Raw genomic sequence first — 25,133 nt, 5'->3', positions numbered from 1 at the left:
ACACTACATGGAGTACAGAATTTTGCAGAACCCTCAATCATATAGGTTGCATGGCCATTTGCTCATTTTTATTTCGAAAGTTTTACTTGACAGGCGATTACAAGTCTATTTGGGTTCGACACTATCCCATTCTTTTCCACAGGAACTTTGAGTTTCTCAGGGTTATCTTGAGAGTCACACTTTTCAGTATCAAGATTAATCCTATCATTATGCAACTTCCTTCTCCTGTTGCAAATGGGCTCTATGTTCCACACTTCATATCAGTTCTCGAATATGAAGTTTATTGAATGGCAACTTCAAACTGGCCTCAGTCACTTGTTGAAGTGGACCAATACAAATGGTTTTACCTTTTATTTCCCCCAAACCATTTGTATGCACTTTTGTCACCAATGGGTTATACACCCTAATCTCGAGCTTCATCTCGATGACATTGTTCTTCTAGTTGTCCCTGAAACAAAGTTCTCGTGGTTTATGTTATATAATAAGATTAAGCTTACTTTAATTTTTTACATCAAGCATTCAAAAACGACTGGTCCATTTTTATTTATCTTTTGTTTCTATCCAGTTTTTATGGATACCTGGCCATGTCGGTATTTGCAGGAATGAGCTTGCTCACACCTCCGCTAAGTTTGCTCTGGTGATGTTAAGGATTTGAAGGAAGAAATTGTTCTGGTGAGGCTAGGTTACACATTGGTCACAGTTTTTAACCCATAGTTTTCTTTTATCTGAGACTTATCCTTTGTGATACTCAAGTCACAATAGCTCACATTTTACTGTCTTCCCCTCATTTCCACTCTGAGCAACAGCACCATTTTAGACACATGTTGTTTGAGGGTTTAGCCCTGACATTGCCAATGATGGTGACATTAGTGATTGTAATACTGCCAAACTTGATTGTACTTTTACATTTTCACAAGCTATTGGCTTTTTAGTTCTGTTTAATCCTTTTATCTGAATTCTCGACATTGCTTAGTTTAACTCGATTCATTTTTTACATTTTATAACAATTTTATTTTTATGGTTATATAAATAAACGACAACCAACCAACCAGATAGTTGTTATAGACCACTAGGTCAGAATGTGAAAGTTAATGAGAAACTGTATAATAGTAGTTGAAAATATCTTGTTTTTATGAGAAATTTTAATTTCGGGGGTTTTGATTAGGAAAATTTCGAGTCAAATAGTGAGAGAGATAGGTTTATACATTAACTGCTGATGGAACCTACAAGGAGAAATCTATACTGCATTTAATATTAGCATCTGATTGGATGTTTAACTGTATCAAAGATATTGCAGACTTATAAGGAGATTTAAATCATTTGATGCTTTGGGCCAGTACATAACAGATGATGTTTAACTGTCCAATCCGTAAAGGTGATGCATGTAGGTTTTCACAATTCAAATTATTGTTACATTCTAAATGGGAATGCATTAAATACTGTGCTGAAGAAACAGATTCTGATGTGATCGATAAATCACTTAAATCATCTAAACGGTGTATTGTAGCTTGCAATAGAGCTAATAGGATTTTGGATAACATCTATAGAAATATTGAATACAAGATAAGAAATATTCTTTCACTATATAGATCACTTGTAAAGCTTCAATTAGAGAACAGTTTTTGAACTCCCTTCCTTACGAAGTACATTAAACTGTTGGAGAAGGTTCACAGAAGAGCCACTAGGATGATGGAATTGTCTTATGAAGGGATATTAAAATTTATAAATTTGTTTTTTCTGAATAAGAGGGTCAGTGAGGATTTGATTGAGGTGTTTAAGATTGTGTTCAGCAGTAAAAACACGATAAGGAATCATAAATTCATCTTTTGGCAGCATAGGAGTCTTCTGCAGTTTAGACATAACCACTTTCCAAACAGGATGGTTGGTTTGTGGAATGAGCTGCTTTCAAAGGTGATGAAGGTATAAAATCTAACTTAATTCAAAAGTTAATAGAGTTTGGAGAAGTAAGGGCATCTTTAATGGGCTAAAAAGCTTCTTTTTGTTTGTTTATTAACTTAAATTTTGTAATTGTTAAACTTAGAACTATGCATCCACAAAAGCATTAAACTGATTGCTTTATTAAGAGCTGACATTCCTGGTGAGAGTAAGTTAGTAAAATAAATACCTTAATACTGGAGAAAAATTAAAACAGGAAATTAGTTGTTCATTCACGTTTGTACATTACTTACAAGGTTTTGCTTTAGTGTTTTCTGTCAGAGACCTTTATTATGAAATTTACGGATTGATGCTTCTTGCAAACTTTGTCATTATAGTTAGTGTTATTTAGAAATATATTAGGGTAATTTCTGTTCCTTATCGGTTCTTCAAAGTCAAACTTGAACAGCATATATAATAAAATTTAAACTGTGCAAACTAATTCTAAGCTACAAATAATTTCCCTTATTAAAAATTGGTGATTTTTTAGCATTTCTCAATATTCTAAGTATTATTAAACGTTGCCTTAATTTTGTTAATAAAAAGATTTTTTGTGACACTCTCATTTTTACTATTATTTTAAAATATTGGTTCGCATATTAATGACTAATTTTACGAAATCTAACGTAAATTCACATTCATTCTTAAATATTGTGTATTCCTATAAATAGTTTTGTAAATTATTTTATAAAGTGTGGAAGGTTTTTAAAATTGGTTGTAAAACAGTTTCCCGCGTAGGAAAATTGTTCCCCCTCCCCAAGAAAACTGTTTTCTGCAGCCATATGTTCTATAATATGACTGAATAAAATAATAAAAATAACACATTTCTAATATTTTGTAGAAGAACGCATTCTGCAATTGTCTCTCTCTTGTTCCTGTTACACTTTACTGCGCATGTCCTATGAATAAACTTCAACAAACACCGAAGACGATTTCGAAACTGATTTTTGTTAAGACTTTTTCAGAAGAATCGTCCATTAAATACAGTTCTAGCGCACTTACGTTACATAACTTTTGGAGCTTATTTTTATTTTACTACATACAATAAACAAAATTTAACATGAAGCAAGTTATTTTAACCTAATGAAAATAGTTTTAGATAATTTTGTTTTTCTCCCTATTTCAATCAGTTATCTACAATGATACAAGAGCATGTTTCTGTGTGTGCGTTACTGCCTTAATTTCATGAAGAAATAACCTACAAACCTGAAATTATGCACACATACAAACTGGGCATCGAAAATGTGTATCTAGCTATAAATACATATCCATATACGTGTGCATCTTTTCGTGAAGTAAGCAGCGAAAACCACATATAAAAGAACATGTGACCGCCAAAGCACCAAAAGTTAAAAACCTAGAAATCTGAAATTCTGCAACCACATTTATGTATATCAAGTTGGCTGGTAGCGATATTACCATTTTTATCAAAATAAAGCAGATAACAACGTTTCGACCTTCTTTGGTCATCTGCAGGTTAACAAAGATAGAGTTTGCAACTCACCATGTCTTAGCGATTGTAGGGGGCGTTACAGTTGATGTTAGGTTATTGATTGGTATAGGTATAAAGGTGTTCCTTTATATAGGTTTAGTTTTGGTTTTAGTTGCTGTAAAAGTAAGGCTTCTTTGATTTTGCGTTTGTTTATATTTGTTTTCCTACTTAATATCTGAGTGTTTTCTATGGTTATCTCGTGTTTATTTGATTTGCAATGTTCCAAAACGTGAAAGTGTTTTTTGTGTTCTTTGAATGTAGTTTACATTTTTCTGCTTATTTCTCCAAAATAGAAATCGTGGCAGTTGTTGCATTGCATTTTATAAATAATGTTGGTGTTGTGTTTGTCAGTGTAGTTTTTACAGAGTACGGACTTTAGTTTTACATCTGGTTTTTGAATAAATTTGGTTTTTGCTGGAATGTTGGTTATTTTTTCGCTGTTGTCGGGATGGGATGCAGTGTAAGGTTTTGTAGTTTGTTGGGATTTATTATTGTTCATTTGTTGTTAATCTGGGTTTGCTTGTTTTTTTTTAGAATTTCGCACAAAGCCACTCGAGGGCTATCTGTGCTAGCCGTTCCTATTTTAGCAGTGTAAGACTAGATGGAAGGCAGCTAGTCATCACCACCCACCGCCAACTCTTTTACCAACGAATAGTGGGATTGACCGTAACATTATAACGCCCCCACGGTTGAAAGGGCGAGTATGTTTGGCGCAACGGGGATGCGAACCCGCGACCCTCAGATTACGAGTCGCACGCCTTAACACGCTTAGCCATGCCGGGCGGTTGATCTAGGTGTGTGCGTATAATTCTTTCAACGGTTTTTAGAGGAAATTCGTTTGTGTTGATGAAGTGTTTTATTCTGTTGATTTCATCTTTAGTTTTATCAGGTGAACAGTTTTGTAGCTGTCAGGTGAACAGTTTTGTAGCTGTGTTTATTTGGTTTCTTAATATGTTTTTTTTTTTTTTGTTTCATGTCCCGAGTTCCAGAGAATGTGTAGTCCAGAGTGGGTGATTTTTCTGTGCATTTCTTTAAATTGCGTGTCGTTTCTTGTGATATCGATGTTGAGAAATGATATTTGGTTAATTTCTGTTTTTGTTCACAGGTAAACTTAATGTTGGGTATATAGAGATAACGTGGTTGGAAAAACGCAGTGTGTTCTACAGATGTGAATCCAGCAATTGTATTGTCAACATATCTGTACCAGTACAGTGGTTGATGTAAGGCTGAATCGATCGCTTTAAATTCAGTTTGTGCCATAAAAATGTTGGCTAGAACTGGTTACACGGGATTCCCCATACTTAGGCCATTTATTTGTAGGTAGTTTTTGTCATTGAACGCGAAGTTAGTTTTGTTTGCAATGGTTTCTATGAGGGTTGTTAATTGGTTGCTGGGGATGTATATCAATGAATTGGAATATTGTATGTAAAGTTCTAAAGCTATCATTCAGGCTTCTGTGGTTGGAACTTCTGCGAAAAGGAATATTACATTAAATCTAACTACAACCTAGGTAAATACATAACGTGGGCATTTTCTGAATATGCAACGTCAGTTAGCTCCTTTTTCAAAGATTCTTTTAATTTTAAATCAATTCTTAATCAAATAAGTCATAAACAAACGTAAAATCAAAGAAGCGCTTCTTATACATCGACTAAAACCAAAAGTAAACCAATATAAAAGGAACACCTTTTTATCTATACTACTTGATAAGCTAACATCTGGGCCCGGGATGGCAGCGTGGTAAGGCACTCGACTCGTAATCTGAGGGTCGCGGGTTCGAATTCCTGAATTAACAAACGTGCTCACTCTTTCAGCCGTGGAGGCATTGTAAAGTGACGGTCAATCCCACCACCATCTCTTGGGCTACTCTTTTACCAAAGAATAATGCCCTCTCTCTAGTCTTACACTGCTAATTTAAGGACGGCTAGAGCAGATAGCCCTAGTGTTGCTTTGAGCGAAATTCAAAAGAAAACAAACCAAGCTGACATCCAGCTGTAACGTCCCCTACAATCCCGTACCCGTTTACACTCTCGTCCCTAAGACATATGCCCGGCAACGGCGAGTTGCAAACTCTTTCTTTGTTAACCTGAAGATGACCTGGGAAGGTGGAAACGTTCTCTACTTATCGATGAAAGTGATAATACCCATTTCACTTTTCTGGCTTTACAGTTATTACCATTTTAATTTACGAAAGAAAACATCTTAATTGCAGAGCCAGATTTAAGACTACATCTTCAATTGAGTCCAACTTTAAAGCAGTGTGTTTTCGGAAGGTAAAAAAGTATCTCAGAATGGCTGGCATGAGCATCAACACTTTTACTCATAAGAAAAGAACATTTCGACCTTCCTAGGTCATCTTCAGCTTAAAGCCTTTCTCAACCTGAAGTTGACCTAGGAAGGTCAAAACGTTGTTCTTCTCTTATCAATAAAAGTGTTAATACCCATACCAGCCGTTCTTGGATACATTTTTATTTTAAGTGGGTTTCTCGTCTTCAAGAAACTTGAAAGTTTAGTTTTAGTGAAACTAAACTACACACACTGATAACAATATCATATATACTACGTGTTACAGAAACTTGTTTTCAATACATTCAACATAATAAAAAGTTATTTTACATTTATTACCGATTAAAGAGGCTTGGCTACAAAAACATTTTTTGTTAACCATATCTTTTCCGGTAGGTTTTTAATTTCGCGCAAAGCTAGTCGAGGGCTATATGCGCGAGTCGTCCCTAACTTAGCAGCGTAAGACTAGAGAGAAGGCAGCTAGTCATCACCACCCACCGCCAACTCCTGGGCTTCTCTTTCACTAACGAATAGTGGAATTGGTCGTAAGATTATAATGCCCCCACGGCTGAAAGAGCGAGCATGTTTGGTGCCATAGTGATTCGAACCCACAACCCTCGAATTACGAATCGAGTGCCTAAACACACCTGGCCATGCCGAGTCGCTGGGTAGGGGCTAAAGAGTGCTTCGCAGGATTTTCGAGTTCTATTTAACGCAGCATTTATGCATCTGATGGTAAGAGTAACGAACGCTTCATTTTACCCTACATTAGTGCTTTACCAACAGTTCATGGCAGGAGCAATTAAATACAATACATGCTTAAAAATACAGGGTGTTTGGATAGTCACTGTACACTTGTATATTTATTAACAGACAAAATTTAGATGTTCTGAAGGTTAATCAAATGTATTATGCAAACGCTTACCAGTCTGACGTTGTCAATTCACATACGTACTTTTGCAATACGATTTTTGTGTCTAGACTTACATTTTACTAAAAGCGTACCACATTTAGTGTGGTTATACGTAATATACTCAGAAGTGCAAGCAATGTTCATTAGTAACAGCAACTCCGATTTTAGTTTAAAATTTTCTACCTGAAGATGGTTAAAAATTTAAACAAGTTTGTTATTAAAGTTACTTAAAATTTTATAATTGTAAATAAAATTTTAAGTGTTAAGAAATGTTAATATTACGTAGATTAATATTTAGAAGCAGTATGTTTAGATATTCCTTCTTTACGAGTTAATTCCATTTTAGAACCGTTAATAGTTTTGAAAACACTGGCGTTTTATAAAAGTTTATTTTGACACATTTTACTGCTCTCCACTTTTACAAAACATTGTATTTTATGAATGATTTTTAGATTGACTGCTGATGCTTCCATTAAAATTTATATTCTAGAATTTTTCTGCAAATGAAATTTATATAGCAAGGAGTAACTTCTCTACTGCTTTGTTGAAGTTTGATTTCAGTTAAAATGCTTCCACGTTGCATCAGGGTGTGGGTTTATATTAACTTTCATTGAAAGTTAACGTTTTCTTTCAGAAATATTATACAAGTATCTGCACTATGAAAAAAAAATGGAAGAAAGAACTTGTACTTTCCAGTTTTGTATGTACAGAAGCTTTTAAGAGTAAAAGTAAAATGTAGAAAAAATCAAACAGCAACTTTTACTAATTAGGTTAAATTTAAGTTTCCTTCTTTGCATGCAATGTTTGCCAGGTGTTTTGTGTTAGTCTGAAGAGTATCACTAGTTGGGGAACTAGTCTGTAACTAAAGACAAGATATTAAATTTTACATTACTTTGAGGAAGTGAAAACAAAAGCTTACTTATCAGTCAGGGTGAGTTAGTTTAGTTTATTTAAATTCACTGCAAGGTTTATACAAACTCATTCAAAATACCATTTATAAACCAAATTTGCTTTAGCATTGCATTTAAAAAAAACAAAACAACAACAAACACGTGTATAAAGGTAGGTTTTAGGAGTTGAAGTTTAACAAATCTAAGAAATAATTTTAATGTATTTAGTCCCTGATGATTAAGTGTTCTTAATTCCAGTGGGTTTGAATTATATTACTGAAGATCATCTTTCTTTAGGGATTGTACCCCTATTCACAGAAGTGAGGAGGTGGGAAGTTTGCAGCATGATTGTCTATCCCACAATTCTATCACAGGAGGTAAAGGTTCGTAGTACCAACTTGTATCACCTCCAATTGTTTTAAAATTAGGGACAGCCAAGTAACTTTTCAATTATCCCAAGAAATTGAATGACATTCTGTACACAGATTACTACCCTACAGTGGAGTGGTTTAATTTACAAACAGGAGACCAGCTTTAAATGAAAGTGACACATTAAATAAAGAAAAAATAACTTTATACTTACAAATTTGTAAGTAATAAGTTGAAACTTTTATTCATACATTGTGCTCCAAAAACTTGTGTAGTTAAAAAAAAAAAAAAAAGCCAGATTGAGGTAATGTTATTATTTCCAGAGTAAAAACTTTTCTTGGATTAGTTTTGTAATATTAATGAAAGATTAATCATTACTTCTATCCTCAATTCATGTAATATTTTCAGCGTCCTAATTATGATTTTATTTCCATAGAAGTAAAACTAAAACTGCAGAATGAAATCATGTAATTTCAGTACCAATATTTGCAAAACAAAGAAAGGATATTTGACTTAGATTTTATTGAGAAATGATTATACGAAAACATTTCATGATGTAATCCATTGAATGTATTTAAGTAAAGCCAAATATAACAATTCCCCTTGTGTAAATCTTTCAGGTACAACTTTGTTAAAAATGAGCATATTACCAACCAGGCAAGATACACTAAGAAGGGAATGTTTTCAGTTATAAGAAAGTTCAAAAATGGAATAATGAAATTTAATTTCACCATTTTTTGCAGTAGTTGTTCCCTGTTAAGCAACTTACAGTTGAAGAAAGTATGCATCTGAAGTCTTCTAACAGTAATTTTAATTACTATGAAAATTTAGATATGTAGTTACACTCATTTTACTGAGGAGTTATTTATTTTTACAAGATGAATACACTGAATGTGGTTTAGTTTAATATTCATTCACACAGTTTGCTCTAACCAAGAGAAAGAGCTACAATTCATACAACGTAAATGACTATGGGATTTAAAGTAGTAAGTGGTGTCACTACAAATTGGAATCTTCCGTTTCTTTAGCTTTTAAAGAACCATGAACAGGTGCATTAGTGAAATGATGAGTATTGATGGGACAGGTAAATGATCATAGTTCATCATGATCCTGAAAAATATGCAAGATTATACATTTTACAAGTTATCAAATCTTAATATTAACCAATAAATTTAAACATTTATGAAAGTCGGAATACATTTAGTACTGACAGTTAAAAATTCTTAAATACTGAAATATGGTATTATGAAAGACCAAACAAAAGAAACTACAACCAAGTGTTGCATTACTAACTGATAAAAATAAGTAAAGATTACAATTATAACCAATGACCATAATGTTCATTATATGGAATAAATTTTAGGCTTAGCAGAAAAGGTATTTACATACACAACAGGGGTTGGCTGGTGGTAAACTTTTGAATACTTAATTTAAACATCTTTGACAAAGTTATTTATGATTATATAAATTCTCAATATAAAGATTTAAGTCTAATGTTACTTGAAAGGTACAAGTAATAACTAGATACATTTTACATAAGACAGACCACAATAATTTTTTTTTTTTTAAACAAGTTAACAAAAGTTAAATTATGGTAGAAAATAAACACCTGTACTCTTTCGAAACCAGTATTAGCTTATGGCTATACACCACTGTTTAAACCTACCTCTGGCTTATCTTCAGATTCACCTTCCTCATCTGCATCAACTTCCTCCTCCTTTTCAGGCTCCTCCTCCTCTTCTTCTTCTGGCAGTTCTGGTTCATCTTCAACCTTTAAGCAAAATCAAGTGACCTTAATTATAATTTGTTTTTTTACCAGCATCTTTCTAATTTTGCTTAGATGTCCATTTAATCAGGTGCCCTAAAAATTAACTATTACTAGTTCTGAAATTCAGTTTCATTTATTAGAAAAGTTTTTACCCACCTGGGCATCTTCTGGAACACCTAGAGTCTTTCTTAGTAAACTCTCCACTCTCTCAGCAAAGGAAAAGGTATCATCCAACATATAACCTGACCTCAAAGTGGCAGTCTCAAACATGATGTTGGCCATGTTCTTAGCTATGGGATCCTCTTTGTCATCCTTTATTTAGACAATAATAGTTTATTACTGATAAAAATTGACTTAACAGTAACAATAAAATTCAGTCCTATGGAAATTAGTTTAAACAGAACTAAGAAAACAGTGAAGCTTCTCATTAAAACTAACCTCAATTCTTGTCTTGAGCTCTTTAATCAGTGGATGCCTTGGATTTATTTCTAAGGTTTTCTTCTGACTGAGATAGTAGCTAGAAAAAAAATTCAGTAATATTCCCAATTTTAACATCTTGATATTTAACTTCAAAAAGGACTGCATTCTTGTGTTTGCTTTGTTGTATGAATACTATTAATTCAATACCCAAATTATAATACCAAAAATATAAGGTTTCTAATATTGTCAAAGTACTAAGTTAGACATTTGCTCATGAGCTGTAGTTTGTATTCCCGAGGTTAAACTAAACTGAACCTCAGAAACAGTAACAATTTTAATTTTAGAGCACTGTTTACAACTACTGGGGCTGTGGAACAACCTTAGTGGTGAAATTAAAATTATCTTCTGACCTGTGTAACTACTTTCTCAAAATATTAAATTTACTTTAGGGGTAGGGCATTTTAAGAGTAATTTAGTATTATGTTAAAGTTGCACAATTTCACACAGAATCTGAAAAATATGCACTCATGAAGTTAATAGTTCCACCACACTATATAAAACCTCTCCCCCCAATGTAACCATTGAGCAAGTTGATCAGTCATGTATTTTGACATTAATATTCTTACATTAATATTTAATTTGTTTGAAGTTTCAATAAAATCATTCATTGTAATAAACAGTTCACATAAAACTTTCATATAAAGTATTACTTACTCCCGAGTTGAGTCGTATGTCTTGCTGTGTGCATTACTTCGAGCTAACCTTTCCATGTTTCCTGTCCAGCCAAACTGGCTGGCTACCAGAGCACAAGGTGAGTTGTGAAGTCGCTGAGAAACTTTAGCTTTCAAAACCTGCATTAGCAAGAAATTTGGGGAATCTTAGATTAATTTATTAGGAAAGTTTTCATATATATATAAAACTCCTATAACATTGTAAGAAACTGAATAAAATTCAATTTGTTTACTCAGTATTAGTTTAAGTAGCATTTGTTTCAATATTTGTTGCGAGACTCACAAGCAGCTCTTGACAAACTTTTCCTGAAGTTACAACTGTAAATAAATTACAATTGAAAATTGGTGTACAAGAAAGTGAGTTAAAACTTACATATTTATTACTAATAATTTATGTGAATTAGATTAGATTATACAAGAGTTAAAAACAAAAACTCCAAGAAGAGTTAGTGGAATTTAGAACAATCTATTTAAAAATAAAAAGGCAAATTTATCTATTTCAATGTTTATTGACATAATTTGGTTATAGCCAGCTATATTTTAAATTTAGCTAACTGCAACAATAATATGCAACCCTAGATTTTATCAATTCAGTGAGTGTACAATAAGACTGCATATTGTTAAGTGTGGGCCATTTTAATATTCACCTTTCAAATTTAATTAGTATAGGTCAGTAGTTTTAATGAATGTCAAACCCAGTTTTACTTTTTGAATCTGAACATTAAAATGTACAAACCTTATCTTTAAGCACTTCATCTTGTAACCATTTAGTTAGTGGCTCATACTCCTTTTCAAGATCTTCAAGCCTTTCTTTAGCTTTCCCACTTTCATCCAATTTCAATCCATCTTTAGCAGCATTCTGGAATTTTTTGCCTTCAAACTCAGGAAGAGCAGATACAGAGTATTCATCAACTGGTTCAGTAAGGTATAAAACTTCATAACCTTTCTTTAAAAGACGCTCCACAAATGGAGATTTTTTTACCTGAAGAAACACTTAAATATGAGCTCCAGCTGATACATGTGCTATTTGTAGCAAGCATTAAAAGCTCGTAGTATTAAAAAGACAGAAATTACTTTAAACAAGTTTGTATAAAAGGTTTGATAAGGTTTTAGTAGTAATAACAAAAAATAAATTTCCTGATAATTTACAAACCTCATCCAGACTAGAACCAGCTATGTAATATATATGCTCCTGTTTTTCTTTCATTCTCTCAACATATTCAGCTAATGATGTGTAGTTTTCTGTGTCATTGGAAGAGAGAAACCTTAACAATTTTGCCAGTCGGGTCCTGTTTGTAGGGTCCTCAATAATTCCAAGCTTGATACTATAAAGGTAACCCAATCAACTGTTATAAACTGATAACGTTTAGATATCACACAAGTTAAAATGTTAAGTCACATATCTTCCCAACTACAAAGAAATTTAAAATTTTAGTTTAATAACAAGTTTGTATATAAATCTCAATTTTCATAATGTTGATGAATTAGATAAAACTTGCACTTAACATCCAAAAACTTGTAGTATGCAAGATTATTAATGAAGATATAATACTTACTTTGTGCTGTATTCTTTCCAGAATTTTTCATATTCTTCTTTTGGAATCTTTTTAATCATGTCTAATGTTTTTCTGACTAATTTTTTCTTAATAACTTTCAATAACTTATGCTGTTGGAGAGTTTCTCGAGAAACATTTAGAGGCAAGTCATCAGAATCCACCTATATACATCAATAATTATTATAGCCATATTTTGTATCAAAAGATCAGTAATTTAACTGAATCTTTTATATCATGTTTTAATTCAATAGGCTGTCCTACTTTGTTAATTAAAAAACAAAAATAAGCAAAATAAATACTACCCTAACTTAGACTGGTGTTAACAGCTGTATTTGTTACTAAATTAGTGATTCAACATATTAAAAGTATTGAACAGCTATATCAGACTTGGTAACTTACTTGATATTTACTAAAATATTAGGAAAGATACATAACAAATGAAGTGCACTTTATAGATAAATACATACAGCACTTTGATTTGTTTTATAGTAGATATTGTAGTATATTCTGTTTGCAAGAACCTATTCAAGTTAAAGACAGTTACTCACCACACCCCTGATAAAGTTCAAGTAATTTGGCATCATATCTTGGAAGTCGTCTGTAATAAAGACTCTCCTGACATACAGCTAGAAAAAATAAAAATATTCAATTTAGAATAAAGTTAAACTATTATGCACAAGTACCCTTCCAAATGTAAATTTAGTTATTTAACAGTAAAACTGACCCTCTGTTGAAAGTCATATTTTAAAGTCTTAGAAAGAAAAGCCAAAGGTTTAGATAACAAAAAGTCAATTTCTGAATTAAAGTCTTAGAGTTAAAAAGGCCAATAGCCCTTAAAATTTGAAGACAACTGAGGTGGGCAGTGTCCCCATGGTGAAAATATGGATAAATTGGTGCTGTTACTCATGGTCATGATGATGGCATGAAAGTAAAATGTAGGCTATTGTGATGCAAGTGTCACACAGACCACACAATGTAACATCAATCCCAGATAAAAGAAAAATTAAGAACTGACCAATGAATAGCCTAGCCAGACTAACCTTTTTCCATTCCTTATGGAAGTAAAATGGCCGAGGAGAAATAAAAGGTTTAATCTGGAAAAGCTTCACATTACTCACTCCAAGTTAACTGCTACCTGGCACAGAGCTGAGCGTTGAATATAGGACTGTAGTCCATGTATGAAATAAGCAGATGTAATGAGTATTCCATGAATACCAACTTTGGTATCCAGAAAAATTGGACAGAAGTAGACAAGAGAGAAAGATGGGCTAGTTGGTTTTGAATACTGATGAGAACAGGGTTAGATTTAACGTGAAGCAATTCCAGGGCCAGTAGAGCTAAGCAAGCCCTGCTAAGTAGTACAATTTATGTGCTGCATAGCTTTGTGATCCAGGGCAAGAGAAGAGAAATTGCATACAATTTTGTAGGGAACAAACTGAAGGAGATTTCATGTGCAACCACCAAACCACAATATACTATAACAGAACCTGCAGAGTCACCTAATTCCAAACAGTCAGTATAAATGTGAATGGAAGGATGGTTCAAAAGATTTGGAAAATACAAGATAAAAGAAAAGCTTTTGCCAAGAGCATAAGCAACTTCCTGGCCATTAGGGAGCAAGATTGAAAGGAGGCAGAAGTACGTTGTCTGCTGACTTTGAATCTTGTCCTATGTAATTTTGGAACTAGTGGTAGAAGAGATCGTAGATGTATATTCAAAGATTCCTTCTGGCTTTGATGTCTTATCTACCAAAGATGTATGGGCCTGCTGAAAAGCAATGTAGTTAAAAAGTGTGGGATACCTTCCAAAAGATCTCCAGCCTGTTCTTGAGCCTTGTGTGCTACATGGCAGACAGGATTCCACCATGGATAAGGATACTGTGGGAAAAGTGTTGAGGTTTTAGGAATAAACTACCAGTAACTGCTGCCATGCAATCATCTATTGATGGCTTACAGATGACAGCAGGATCAAGTTCTGAGAGCACAGTGAAAAAGGGCTAGTTGGGCTGGTCCAACTAGCATCAAGGTATGCAGGTGAGGTGGCACTAATGACAGCCAGTCTTTCTTAAAGTTATAGGGCAGTGATCTTTCTCCTATGGGTTACTGCCAACCCTCCAATAAAGGAAAGTGAAGGGGAGCAGATACTGCTATTAATCTCTAAAAGACTAACTAGGCACATGAAAGTAAGCACAAGAACCAGTATTGAAAAGAGAAAGGTTGAGATCCAAGAGCATCAATATCTGCATAAACCAAGAAGGGTGGCTGTTTTAAGATTCATAAAGAGAGTTGTGTAATAAAAGATCTGACTGAATGCAAGTCTCTTCAAGAGCCAAGTAGAGAACAAACAGTGATAGCAGAATCCAAGGAAACAGATGGCTGCAGCTTACAAGGATGTATTAAGTGGAAAAAACAGTGGGCATATGCTTATTGATCACTAATGCTTACAATCCATACATTCAATCACACAACCTGTTATTTCTGTACAAAGAAAACTGCCAAAGGGTGACAGTATTGATAGGTTTTAAAAATGTTCCCTGTAAGGAGACAGGATAAGAATCAAATTCTTAATGTCATCTATATATTAAAATTAGTAGGAACAGAGATGAAAGATTTGTTAACATTTAACTATGGAGGGCAAAAACATGATGTTTTACAAGCAAGTGCTGGAGACACAGATTTACCTGCACTCCCACAGTAGCACAGGAATTGAGTGCAGGAGCATATGTTCTTGAAGGAGAACTTGTATGCCTTTCTCCTCCACCTGCTTAGAGCAAGAAAGAGTAATAGGGTTGGTGAAGCACTACATTTAAAACTGTGGTCCTGGTTTGCACTAGGAAGCATTGTGGTCTTTGCTACAACATACACATTAAAAGAACCACAACATGGTGCAAAGTGACTGAACTACTGGTACTGGAAGCATCGAGAGTTAGGAGTATATGGCAATACCTTACAATTCAGATCAGCACATTCTTCTAGCACAGTCAAAGCAGGTTAGGTAAATGTGAATATCAGAACATTAATAGCCATCATAATTTCATATTTACAAGTAGATATTTGGCACAGTGAAGAAATACCTTGGCTAGATAAACCAGCAAGGGTCTCGGACTTACGTGTTCTTTAAATCTCTCTCAACTATAATTTTTCCTGAAGATGTTAGTTGTATAGGGAGTAACTTTGATGGGTACATCACCAATGGCCTTCAATTTCAAGAGTTGGTTTTCGAGCCAGCAACCTCCTCTAATTCCTTTCAAATAAGGAAAGGAAGACATCCAGTCTGAGGATTTTTTGGATAATGGAATGTATAATTATAAATTGGGGTATGGAATATGATTGTGATGGTTACTGTCAAGTGTTGTCCATGCATGCTTGTTTGATAATTTATTTATTTATTTTATTAAATGGGGCTATCCACAATAAAAGCATTATATTTTGGGGGTCTACTGACCCTACCCACCATGGAACCCTATGAGGGGATGTACTAAACTGCTAAACAAGGACACTGCAGCAATTCCAGGGTTTCGAGAGCACTATATCCAAATACTGGCATTAGACAATGTCTACAAACACAGAACATCCAACACTGATACTCCATTGAGCACATTCCAAGTGGACCAACTAATTGACCCTTGGGGTTACCCAAGACTAACCCTCTACAGGAATCAGAGACCAAAGTGGTATGTTAGGGTGGACCCTTCATACCACCAGGATCCTCTCATCCACTTCATGAGTGGACAAACAAATGCAGACATGGGTAGATGTTTAGTTGTCAGAGATACTGAAAGCTTAGAACTTTCTCTGGGAGGTTTCCCTTACCACATACAGGAATTCACCTCAAGGGGCAATGCAGATCTTAAGATAGCATTATCTATCACAATTTAGTACTGGTACTCTTGTTAGCTGCTATAAAAATATTTAAGCTTCATTTTTAATGCTCACCTTAATGTGATCAACCTTAGTTCCATATCTGTTGAAAGTTTCTGTTGGCTGTGAACTAGGGATATATAGTACAGACTTAAAGGTGACTTCTCCCTCAGCAATAAAGTGAGTTTTTGCTAAAGGCTCCGATGTGTCTTTAGTAATTGATTTGTAGAATTCTTTGTATTCATCTTCAGTTATGTCTGCTGGTCTATTAAATAAGAAAACTTAATATAATTAATAAACAATATTTTAACATCAGCTAGGCATTATTTAACTTACTATAGATTAAGACTTCCAACATGCCCAATTTTTGCAATTATTTTCCTCACTCCAATACACAAGAATTTAGTGATAAAGAACAAAAATTTAAAAACAAAGAAAACTAGTTTATTGTAGTAAATGTCTAAATTTCTGAATGAAGATAGTGTAAATGCTTGGTTATATAAAAACAAATTTGAGACAATCTAAGAAAAATATGAAAGGTCAAGTAATATGACCTACTAATTAGTACTTAAATTACTATGACACACAGAATAAATTAGCTGCCTGAACAAGTTTAAAGTGGGTACTAAACTTGTTATTGAGGATCAAAATTTAACAAACTAAAAGATTAACAGTTTACATTTTACTTAATGCTACACTATTAATTAGATACATAAAATTTGCATTATGACCTTAAATTAAACAATTTCAGGAGAGAGAATTTAAAGTTACACGAACAATGATAATTGTTATTTAAAATGACATTTATACTTAAATTTCTTAATGATAATTAACGACAGTAAATAAATAAATAAATAAAAAAAACAAAAAAAACTTACTTTCTCTGCCAGATAGGTTTAGCAGAGTTCATAAGCTCCCAGTCCCATGTGGTTTTCTCAACTTTTTTAGTCTTGGGTTTGTCTTCCTTCTCTTCTTCCACTTTACCATCCTCCTCAATTTCTTCATCAGGCTTTTCTTTTATAACTTCCTCCTCATCCTCTTCCACAGGTTCTTCAACTGTTTCAGTCTAAGGTATGAGGAGGAATTCAAAATATTAGAAATGATGCATATGAATACATTAAGAAAACAATTACCAAAAACTTAAAGTAATGAAATTGTTTATATAACAAATGAAAGATTTGTAACTATGAACATGAATTGTAATTATCCATTCGTTGTTAAACTGATGGAAAATACAGATTTGAAAATATTACTGCCACATGCCAAATATACTATTAAACAGTTCATTGTTAAATGTAGGGAATTTCAAAAAACATTGAAAGAAATAGGTTTTAGTAAAAAAGTCAAAATGGGAAGGCATTGATGTACAATTTAATGTTCCATGTAATTTGATGTATACAAAATGCAACATTCATCTTGTATTTCAGACTGATTCAAGTTATTTCTAAATATTTTCAGTCTAAAAGACTAGTACTTATTTGTAATATAAAAAGTGTACACTTCCTCATTAGATTTGGTAACAAAAGTTTAAAACATTAGAATATTAACTGAATTTAATATTATCCTATGGAAGTGGGAAAATTTGCAAGAGTTTTTAAATATTGTATAGTAGCAAATGATAAACTATTTCATGTAATGGTATAAACAGAATTAACATCTAAAAAAAGGCGATACATAATGTGCAACGAATCTGAAATCAGATTTACCTTACTAGTCCATAAATATATGTTGAAGTTTATGAATTGACTATATTTCTTAATAAGTTCTTTTAAAGTGTCTTCTTCCAGGAAATCTCTAGCTTCTTCCTTTAGGTGGAGACTGACAGTGGTGCCTCTTTTCAGGGTATCTCCTCGAGGGTCTTCAACAATTGAGAATGATCCTGAATCAGATTCCCAGATGTACTGTTTGTCATCATTATGTTTGGTTGTCACTACAACTCTGTCTGCCACAAGGAAGGTAGAATAGAAACCAACACCAAACTGAAAAGAAAAATTTAGACTGCTGTATATGACAACTTCACATGCACCTATATATAAAAGTATTTGTTACAATAAAAAACCTGTGTAAAAATCTTAAAAGGTAGAAGCTACAGTAATCATCTGAAGTAATAAATAAAGTATACATTTAAATATAAAACCCCTTGATTTCTAGAGTATTATAGCATACAAAAAATGATGGTAGGTACAACTTCAAGACATTACTCCCTCTAAAAAGAAATTGGTAGAGGGTTTTACCAGTAAGTAGTGCAATCACTTATCCAAGTATTAAAACAGTATACAACATTTCCATTTGAGTATTCATTTCTACAAATCACTAATCCTCTCACTTAAGGTTTTTTTATTTCAAATTTCAACTGTCTGCAGCAAGTATGATCAAATGAAGTTTACCTGGCCAATTAGATCATTCAATTCTACTGTGCTCTCTGCTTCACCAATTTTTTGAAGAAATTCAGAAGTTCCAGATTTTGCAATTGTTCCCAAGTTATTCACAAGGTCGTCATGAGTCATTCCGATCCCAGTATCAGTCACATGCAAGATATTGTTTTCTTTATCACTCTGAAAGAAATTGCAGGAGAAAGAACATTAAATAAATTTACAAAATAATTCAATACACCCAGTCTTCATTCATAATTGAATCTTGCACAAAAATTAAACTAAAATTTAAGATAAAGCATTACATCTAAAAATGAATATAAAATTCCATTCAACATTGAATTGTTTTCTTATTACAAATTACTTTTTGAATTATAGAAATTCAAAAGTAAGAAATCTAGTATATTACAATATAGTTAAAGTGCTACTTAGATATTTTATTTCAATTATTAATGAAGTAACCACAAATATTAAATGAGCAATTACTCACAATTGATGTTTATATTTTGCAGCAGTAAAAAAAAAGTTAATAATTTAACCTTGTCATGAGCATTTTTGGCCTACAGATTTAAAACAAAAACAAGTATTTAACAAAGACAACCTAAATAACTAAAACAAAAGGTGAAGTAATGTCCCAGTTCCTACATCAAGTTCTTATGAAAATCAAAAATCTTAGTAACAATGAAATATTTGAAAGAAAACAAAGTTGGTTCTTCAAACAAGAGTAGAAAAATTTGGATTAATGATACATTTAGAAATTTTAATAAGTCACCATTCTAAAGAAAGATGGTTCTACATAGAAAATACCATCTCTTGTTAAGTACAAAGTTATACACGTGGCTATATATAGGGTGCATATCAAAAACAAGTATTACATCTTAAGACTTTCCACAGAGCCATTAAGAATTATTGTGCATAATTAAAAAATTCATGAAGTTAAAAACATTTAGACTGAAGCATCATCAACATACCTTTATTTTGATAGACAGTTCTTCTGTTGCACTTAATGCCTCATTTTCTGTGAGAGAAAGTAATCTTATTTTGTCAAGAGCATCTGAAGCATTAGAAATCAGCTCCCTCAAGAAAATCTGAAAATATAAGGATAGAAAAAAATTGCAAACAGTCTTAAATTCAGTTACTGGTTTCTCAAGTGAAACCTATAATTAAAAATAGAAAATTAGGGTATTTTCTGTAGGGGTGGGGTGGGGAAAGTACTTCTTGCACTAAACTGCTTAATGACTGGCTATATGTATCAATATACAACTAGAAATAAGAATTTTTTTGCTTGAAAATAATTTTTAAAACTTAAGCCACCTTTATTTGATCCTTCAGTTTGTCCTATAGTTTGTCAATTACAAACTATAAATTTTCAACCACAGATAGTTAAAGTAGAAGCTTACCTCTTTATTCCTATATAGTGAATTTATGATCAATTTCATCATTCTATTCACTTCAGCCTGAAATGCAAACTTTTCAGCTTTTTCTCTCAATTCTTTCATCTGAGCAACATTTAAACCATCTAACTTAATTGCTTCTTCTTCCCTGGAGAAAAAAAGAAGAATAGTAGCAAGTTATTAACTACAATCTGCAACTTATTAGAAAGCTGGAAAAAAATTGTTCCTCTTAATTTAGTAATTACCTTTGGAAGTGTTTTAACATATATGCTGCAATTTATTAAAATAAATTCTGTTCCAATATAGAGTTTATTATACTGAAATTGACACAAGGTGTGCAAAATTAGATTTGCAGGGAGCTTGAGCAGCACTGGTTTGTTTTGAGTTTTGCACAAAGCTACACAAGGTCTATCACTGCTAGCCATCTAATTCATCAGCATAATACTAGAGGGAAAACAGCTAGTCACCCATTGCCAACTCTTGGGCTACTTTTAGCAGTGAATAGTGGGACTGACTGTCACATAACATCCCCATAGCTGAAAGGGCAAGCATGTTTGGTGCAATGGGGATTTGACTCCATGACCCTCCAATTATGAGTCAAATGCCTTAACCACCTGTTCATGCCAGATCAGCAGCACTGGTACAAATTTAGATTTCAGATGCACATTTGATGAAAACTCAGATCTCAATCTAAGCATTTATGATGGGAAGGGAAGACTAGTCAACTATAATTCCAACTTAAACAGTTCATTTACAAAAGATTTGTAAAATAATGGATAGTTAACTAAGGGACTACTTGGGATGAAGTCATAGCAAGTAAACCAAAAAATTAACTTAGCAATATAATGTTGACCTAATGTAGTTAGGTATTAAGAGTTAATTAAGTCTAGAAGTTTGTAGTGTACAAACCACTATAAGACAAGTCAATGTTATGTTACTTTACCAGCTATTTTCATTCTAGTTTGTTTTACCTTTCCTTAAAATATTGTATGGGAATAATTTAATGCATTTAAGTAAATATTAAAAGAACACCTAAATAGATTTTGAAGAGTCGCATGCCATGTTGGATGTTTACAATTGCACGTTTCTGATGTGTAAAATACCAAATCTAGAGTTTTGTACAAATTAAGAACAAGTTACTAATGTTAAACAAACTAGAATATAAAAACCTTACATTTTTTTTTTTTTTTTGTTGTTGTCTAGATATAACTTACATACTGAATCAAAAACACAGTAGCCCCATTTTGGAAGATGGGGTCGTACACTTAGTTCACTATAGAACACGTAAATAACCAATTAACAGCTTAGAATGTCTTCCTAGAGGTTTTTTTTTTAGCCACTTTGAACTGAAAAGGCTCCCACATTTTTTTGAACCAACATTAGAAAGGGAATGTGTATTTAGTCTGCTCAAAGTTTAGTTTAGTATTTATTTATTCACTATCAGTTTTCTTTACACCTAAGATGTTAAGTCATTTAACAGCTATTTATCTTATTTTTTAAACATCTGCATTAAAATGACTAAACTCAGTTTTAAGTACAACAAAAGTTTAAAAACAATTTTGTCTCCTTCACATAAAACTAAGATTCAACCAAGAAATAAAATGCAAGTTTTTAAATGTCAATAGGTTTAGTATACCTTATTATTGACCTTTAACGTGCAACACATTAAGTTAATAACGTACGAGAATCATATTGTGCTTAATGTAAAGTGTATATGAATATCTGACAGAGGTCATCACTGAGCACAATAAGTTAACTAATAGCTAGAGAAATCCTAATTTCAAAATTTACACCAAATTTGACAGTCCACATTTTAAGATGCGAATTTTAATGAATTAGGATTGTTATTAATCCACTTCCGAGTTATCTAAAATTTATACAAGTCTGATGTAAATTATGCTAGAAATACACAGAAGCCTTAATGCGAGAGTTACACATACTAGCACAATTAGGTTTCACCAAGTTTGAAAATTACTCCACAGATCTGTAGTCATTGAATGGTTTCCACACACACACTAATTTTTGTGAATATACATGCAGATTAAGTAAATGAAAATAATGTATTGGAAGTAAGACAATATAAAGGACACACAATACAAAATTTAAAGAATGATATCAGTAAAAGGCAAACCTTTGTACAACTTCATCATCAGTTCTTGAACCTTCTCGACTACTTCCTATATCTTGGTCAACATTCATCTCCACTTCTTCAGCTGTGGCATCATCAGCCAAGCAAAGCCCTATGAAACAAGTTAACCTTAAGTTTATTTAAACTATTAGTACTTAAGAACAGTGGCAGCTTGCATTAACAAGGCTGGCGATATTTTACTCTTACTCCCAGAAAGTAAACAGTACAACAGAAATCAATTTGTGCAAATATCAGCCACTTTCCCGGTTGCAACCACATAGCTAGCATTGTGGTATCAGAACAAGTTTAGCTATTATTTGAACCATTAAACTTAAGAAAATCAAATAGTCAAAACCATTTAAACTTTTACTCAGCCCGTGAACATAACTTTCAAAGGCTCCTGTCCTCTTCACGATTTTCATCAATTCTTATGAAAATCTAGATTCTGACTGGTTCTATTAAGAATGCTACAAGCCTTGAATTAGTTAAACTCAATAAGAAGACTTAGCTCTTATTAGCAATTTCATTGTAACAAATCTCAAGATAAAACCAACTCAGATCATGAAATGTTATCAAAAGTGCGAGTATGACAAATGTTTAGGTAGTTTGTCACAAAAGATAAATTGGGAATTATGGAACCAAATAAAAAGAAAATATAGGTAGTGATTCAATAAATGCTTTACATTTCAACTTCCAAAATAGAATGGATTCATTATCCTCTAAAAAAATAACTAGTACCAAATATATGCATGTATGTTTAAGCATTTGTGCATGCGTGTTCATTTATACACAAGCTGTAAGAAATGTACATTACAGTTTGGATTTATTATTGCTACTGTTCAAGGTGAAGACACCATAGTCTGTACAAATTCACCAGAGATTATATGCTAAGTTCATCCCTCCAATAATTAGAAGAGAAAAACAAAAAACCCAAGTAAGATGTTTCTTATTTTAAAATCTTACAAATTTACACTATGATGAGAGAAAAAGCCTTGAAATAATTCATTTACATCAGTTTTATGACATGTTTTTCAGATTTAAAAAAGATAAAAAAAAAACTATAGATTGAAGATCACCACTGGTTATTATTCAAAATCAGGAACTATACAAAAATTAAATACAAGGCTTATGTACTAGTAAATACTGAAACATTGATTTGGAGAATGCTGAAGTCATTTTTGAATTCCATAAGTTATTGAATACTAGTAAACTTAAAGATATAAGGAGGTAAAGTAGATTCAGGGTAGAGAAAAAAAAATATGCAAGTTTAATTCAAAATTGTTGTAGACTGCTTGATTAAGGAAATTAAAATCAACAAGATATTATATGAAGTCAGTGTTATTAAAAAACATACTGCTGCAATGCACCAACTACACAAGAATAATTTTACACATCGATATGGTTGGTAAAGTCAAGAATTAAGGTAGAAGTATTGTAGATTGTTTCGATAACCACCAACAAGAATGTTATTGTTAAAGCTGAGTAATCAGTGTTTAAGCCAATTTGTCATAGGAGTCAATTATTTTCTATTAATATCTGTTAGTATGTGAAAAAAGTGGTGTAGTTATTGTGTACATGTAAATCAATTAAAATGGTACAGTTCTACTTTAGCTGAGAAACATTTTAGAGTAAATGTTACATCTATAATCACAAAAGATTATAGAAAGTCTAACAGATTTACAAACCTATTCAGTGAAGATTAAAAAAAAAAACAACAACAACAACAACAAAGAGACAAAAGATAATTATGCCTTAATATTATGTTTCTGAGGATGTTACCAGTAAAAATTATTGAAAAACAAGTTATATGGTTAATAGGCAGTTCAGTTGAAGATACAAGGTTATCAACAGTTATTAACCTGAAACCATTACAAGTGGAGAGCTTTATTAATGATATTCAGAGGGAAAAGTTGCAAAGTATTACTTTCTTGGTTATTTCCAGAAGCATTGAGGCATTAGGCAATTGATAATTAAATAAATATTCATGAACTTCCAACTATTATATTAACAAGGTAATAAACCTATGAAAGAAGTTAATCATGTTTATGAATAGCTCTTAACATCATGACACAACACCAGATTTAATTTTAAGGCTATTAAGACAGTACTAGTAGAAAAACTAACAAAGTATTTTGGGATGTGTTTAAACATCAATTATATCAAAAGAAAGCTGTTTCTTCTACAAAGTTATACCTCAATTTAAAGTATTGTATGCATTTTATACTTTCTTACCTTCTCTCCCTTCCAATTATAACTTGTTTTAGTAAGACTTTTAGCTTAATACACTTTATTATTGATAATATTACAAAAGTTTTATATACCACTTAAAAATATTATCTTACCTGACATTAAAAGTAATCCTACAAATAAAAGGATCCACTTCATATTTATTTTTTTTAAATAATGCTAAAAATTGGTATAAATTAATTTGTTTGTAATGACCAAAATTAATACAAAAACAATCACACAAACCCACTACCACCTCAATCAGTGAATTAAACAACGTCTGAACGAAAGATTATATTAAAACACCAACGACCAATGACGTTTACACACGCTGAATATTCCACCAACCAGACTTTAGCAAGTCAACAATGCACATGTCTGCGCTGGCTTTCTATGATTGGACAACTATGTGCCGACTCAATAAAAATCATACAAAAACTCTTTGTAAAAGAGGGCGCTAAAAATGTCACTGTTATTGGTTTGTTTCTTTTAAGAGAGAGAGAATAGTACAAAGCAACACATAAACTTGTTTTATTAAAATAAGAAGCAAATGGCAATTAGTTTAAAATATATCGTTTCATTAAATTAACGGTCACTATAACTTCATCTATATTAGTTATGAAGAATCCCAAACATATTTAATTGTCACAACAGATAAAACTGTTACCTCCATAACCATGGTCGAAGACAGAATTTGAGGTTGGGAAAAAAAATGAAGTGGATGGTTGGTGCAAGTTTTGAAGCTGAAAAAAGTGATTAGATGCTTTGTAAAATTCTTGAATTTGAAAGATAA

At 32.4% G+C, this 25,133-nt stretch overlaps 1 protein-coding gene across 1 annotated transcript; it reads right to left on the bottom strand.

Moving 5' to 3' along the window:
* Nucleotides 1-8,733: 8,733 nt before the first annotated feature.
* Gp93 (heat shock protein 90 Gp93) lies at nt 8,734-24,687 on the bottom strand. Its single transcript, XM_076495287.1, has 17 exons — nt 24,457-24,687; nt 22,118-22,226; nt 19,993-20,134; nt 19,564-19,680; nt 18,608-18,775; nt 17,927-18,199; nt 17,099-17,286; nt 16,296-16,485; nt 12,909-12,986; nt 12,361-12,521; nt 11,958-12,129; nt 11,541-11,786; nt 10,788-10,924; nt 10,092-10,170; nt 9,810-9,965; nt 9,552-9,656; nt 8,734-8,995 (listed from the first exon to the last, which is right to left on the bottom strand). The coding sequence occupies exons 1-17, from the start codon at nt 24,497-24,499 to the stop codon at nt 8,978-8,980; spliced, it is 2,382 nt and encodes a 793-aa protein (XP_076351402.1). The 5' UTR covers nt 24,500-24,687; the 3' UTR covers nt 8,734-8,977.
* Between the last annotated feature and the right edge of the window lie 446 nt (nt 24,688-25,133).

The sequence above is a fragment of the Tachypleus tridentatus genome, chromosome 3, assembly GCF_004210375.1.
Source record: "Tachypleus tridentatus isolate NWPU-2018 chromosome 3, ASM421037v1, whole genome shotgun sequence".
NCBI lineage: Eukaryota > Metazoa > Arthropoda > Merostomata > Xiphosura > Limulidae > Tachypleus > Tachypleus tridentatus.
Note: the sequence above shows the minus strand (reverse complement) of the source record. Positions and strands in the feature narration are given on the sequence as shown.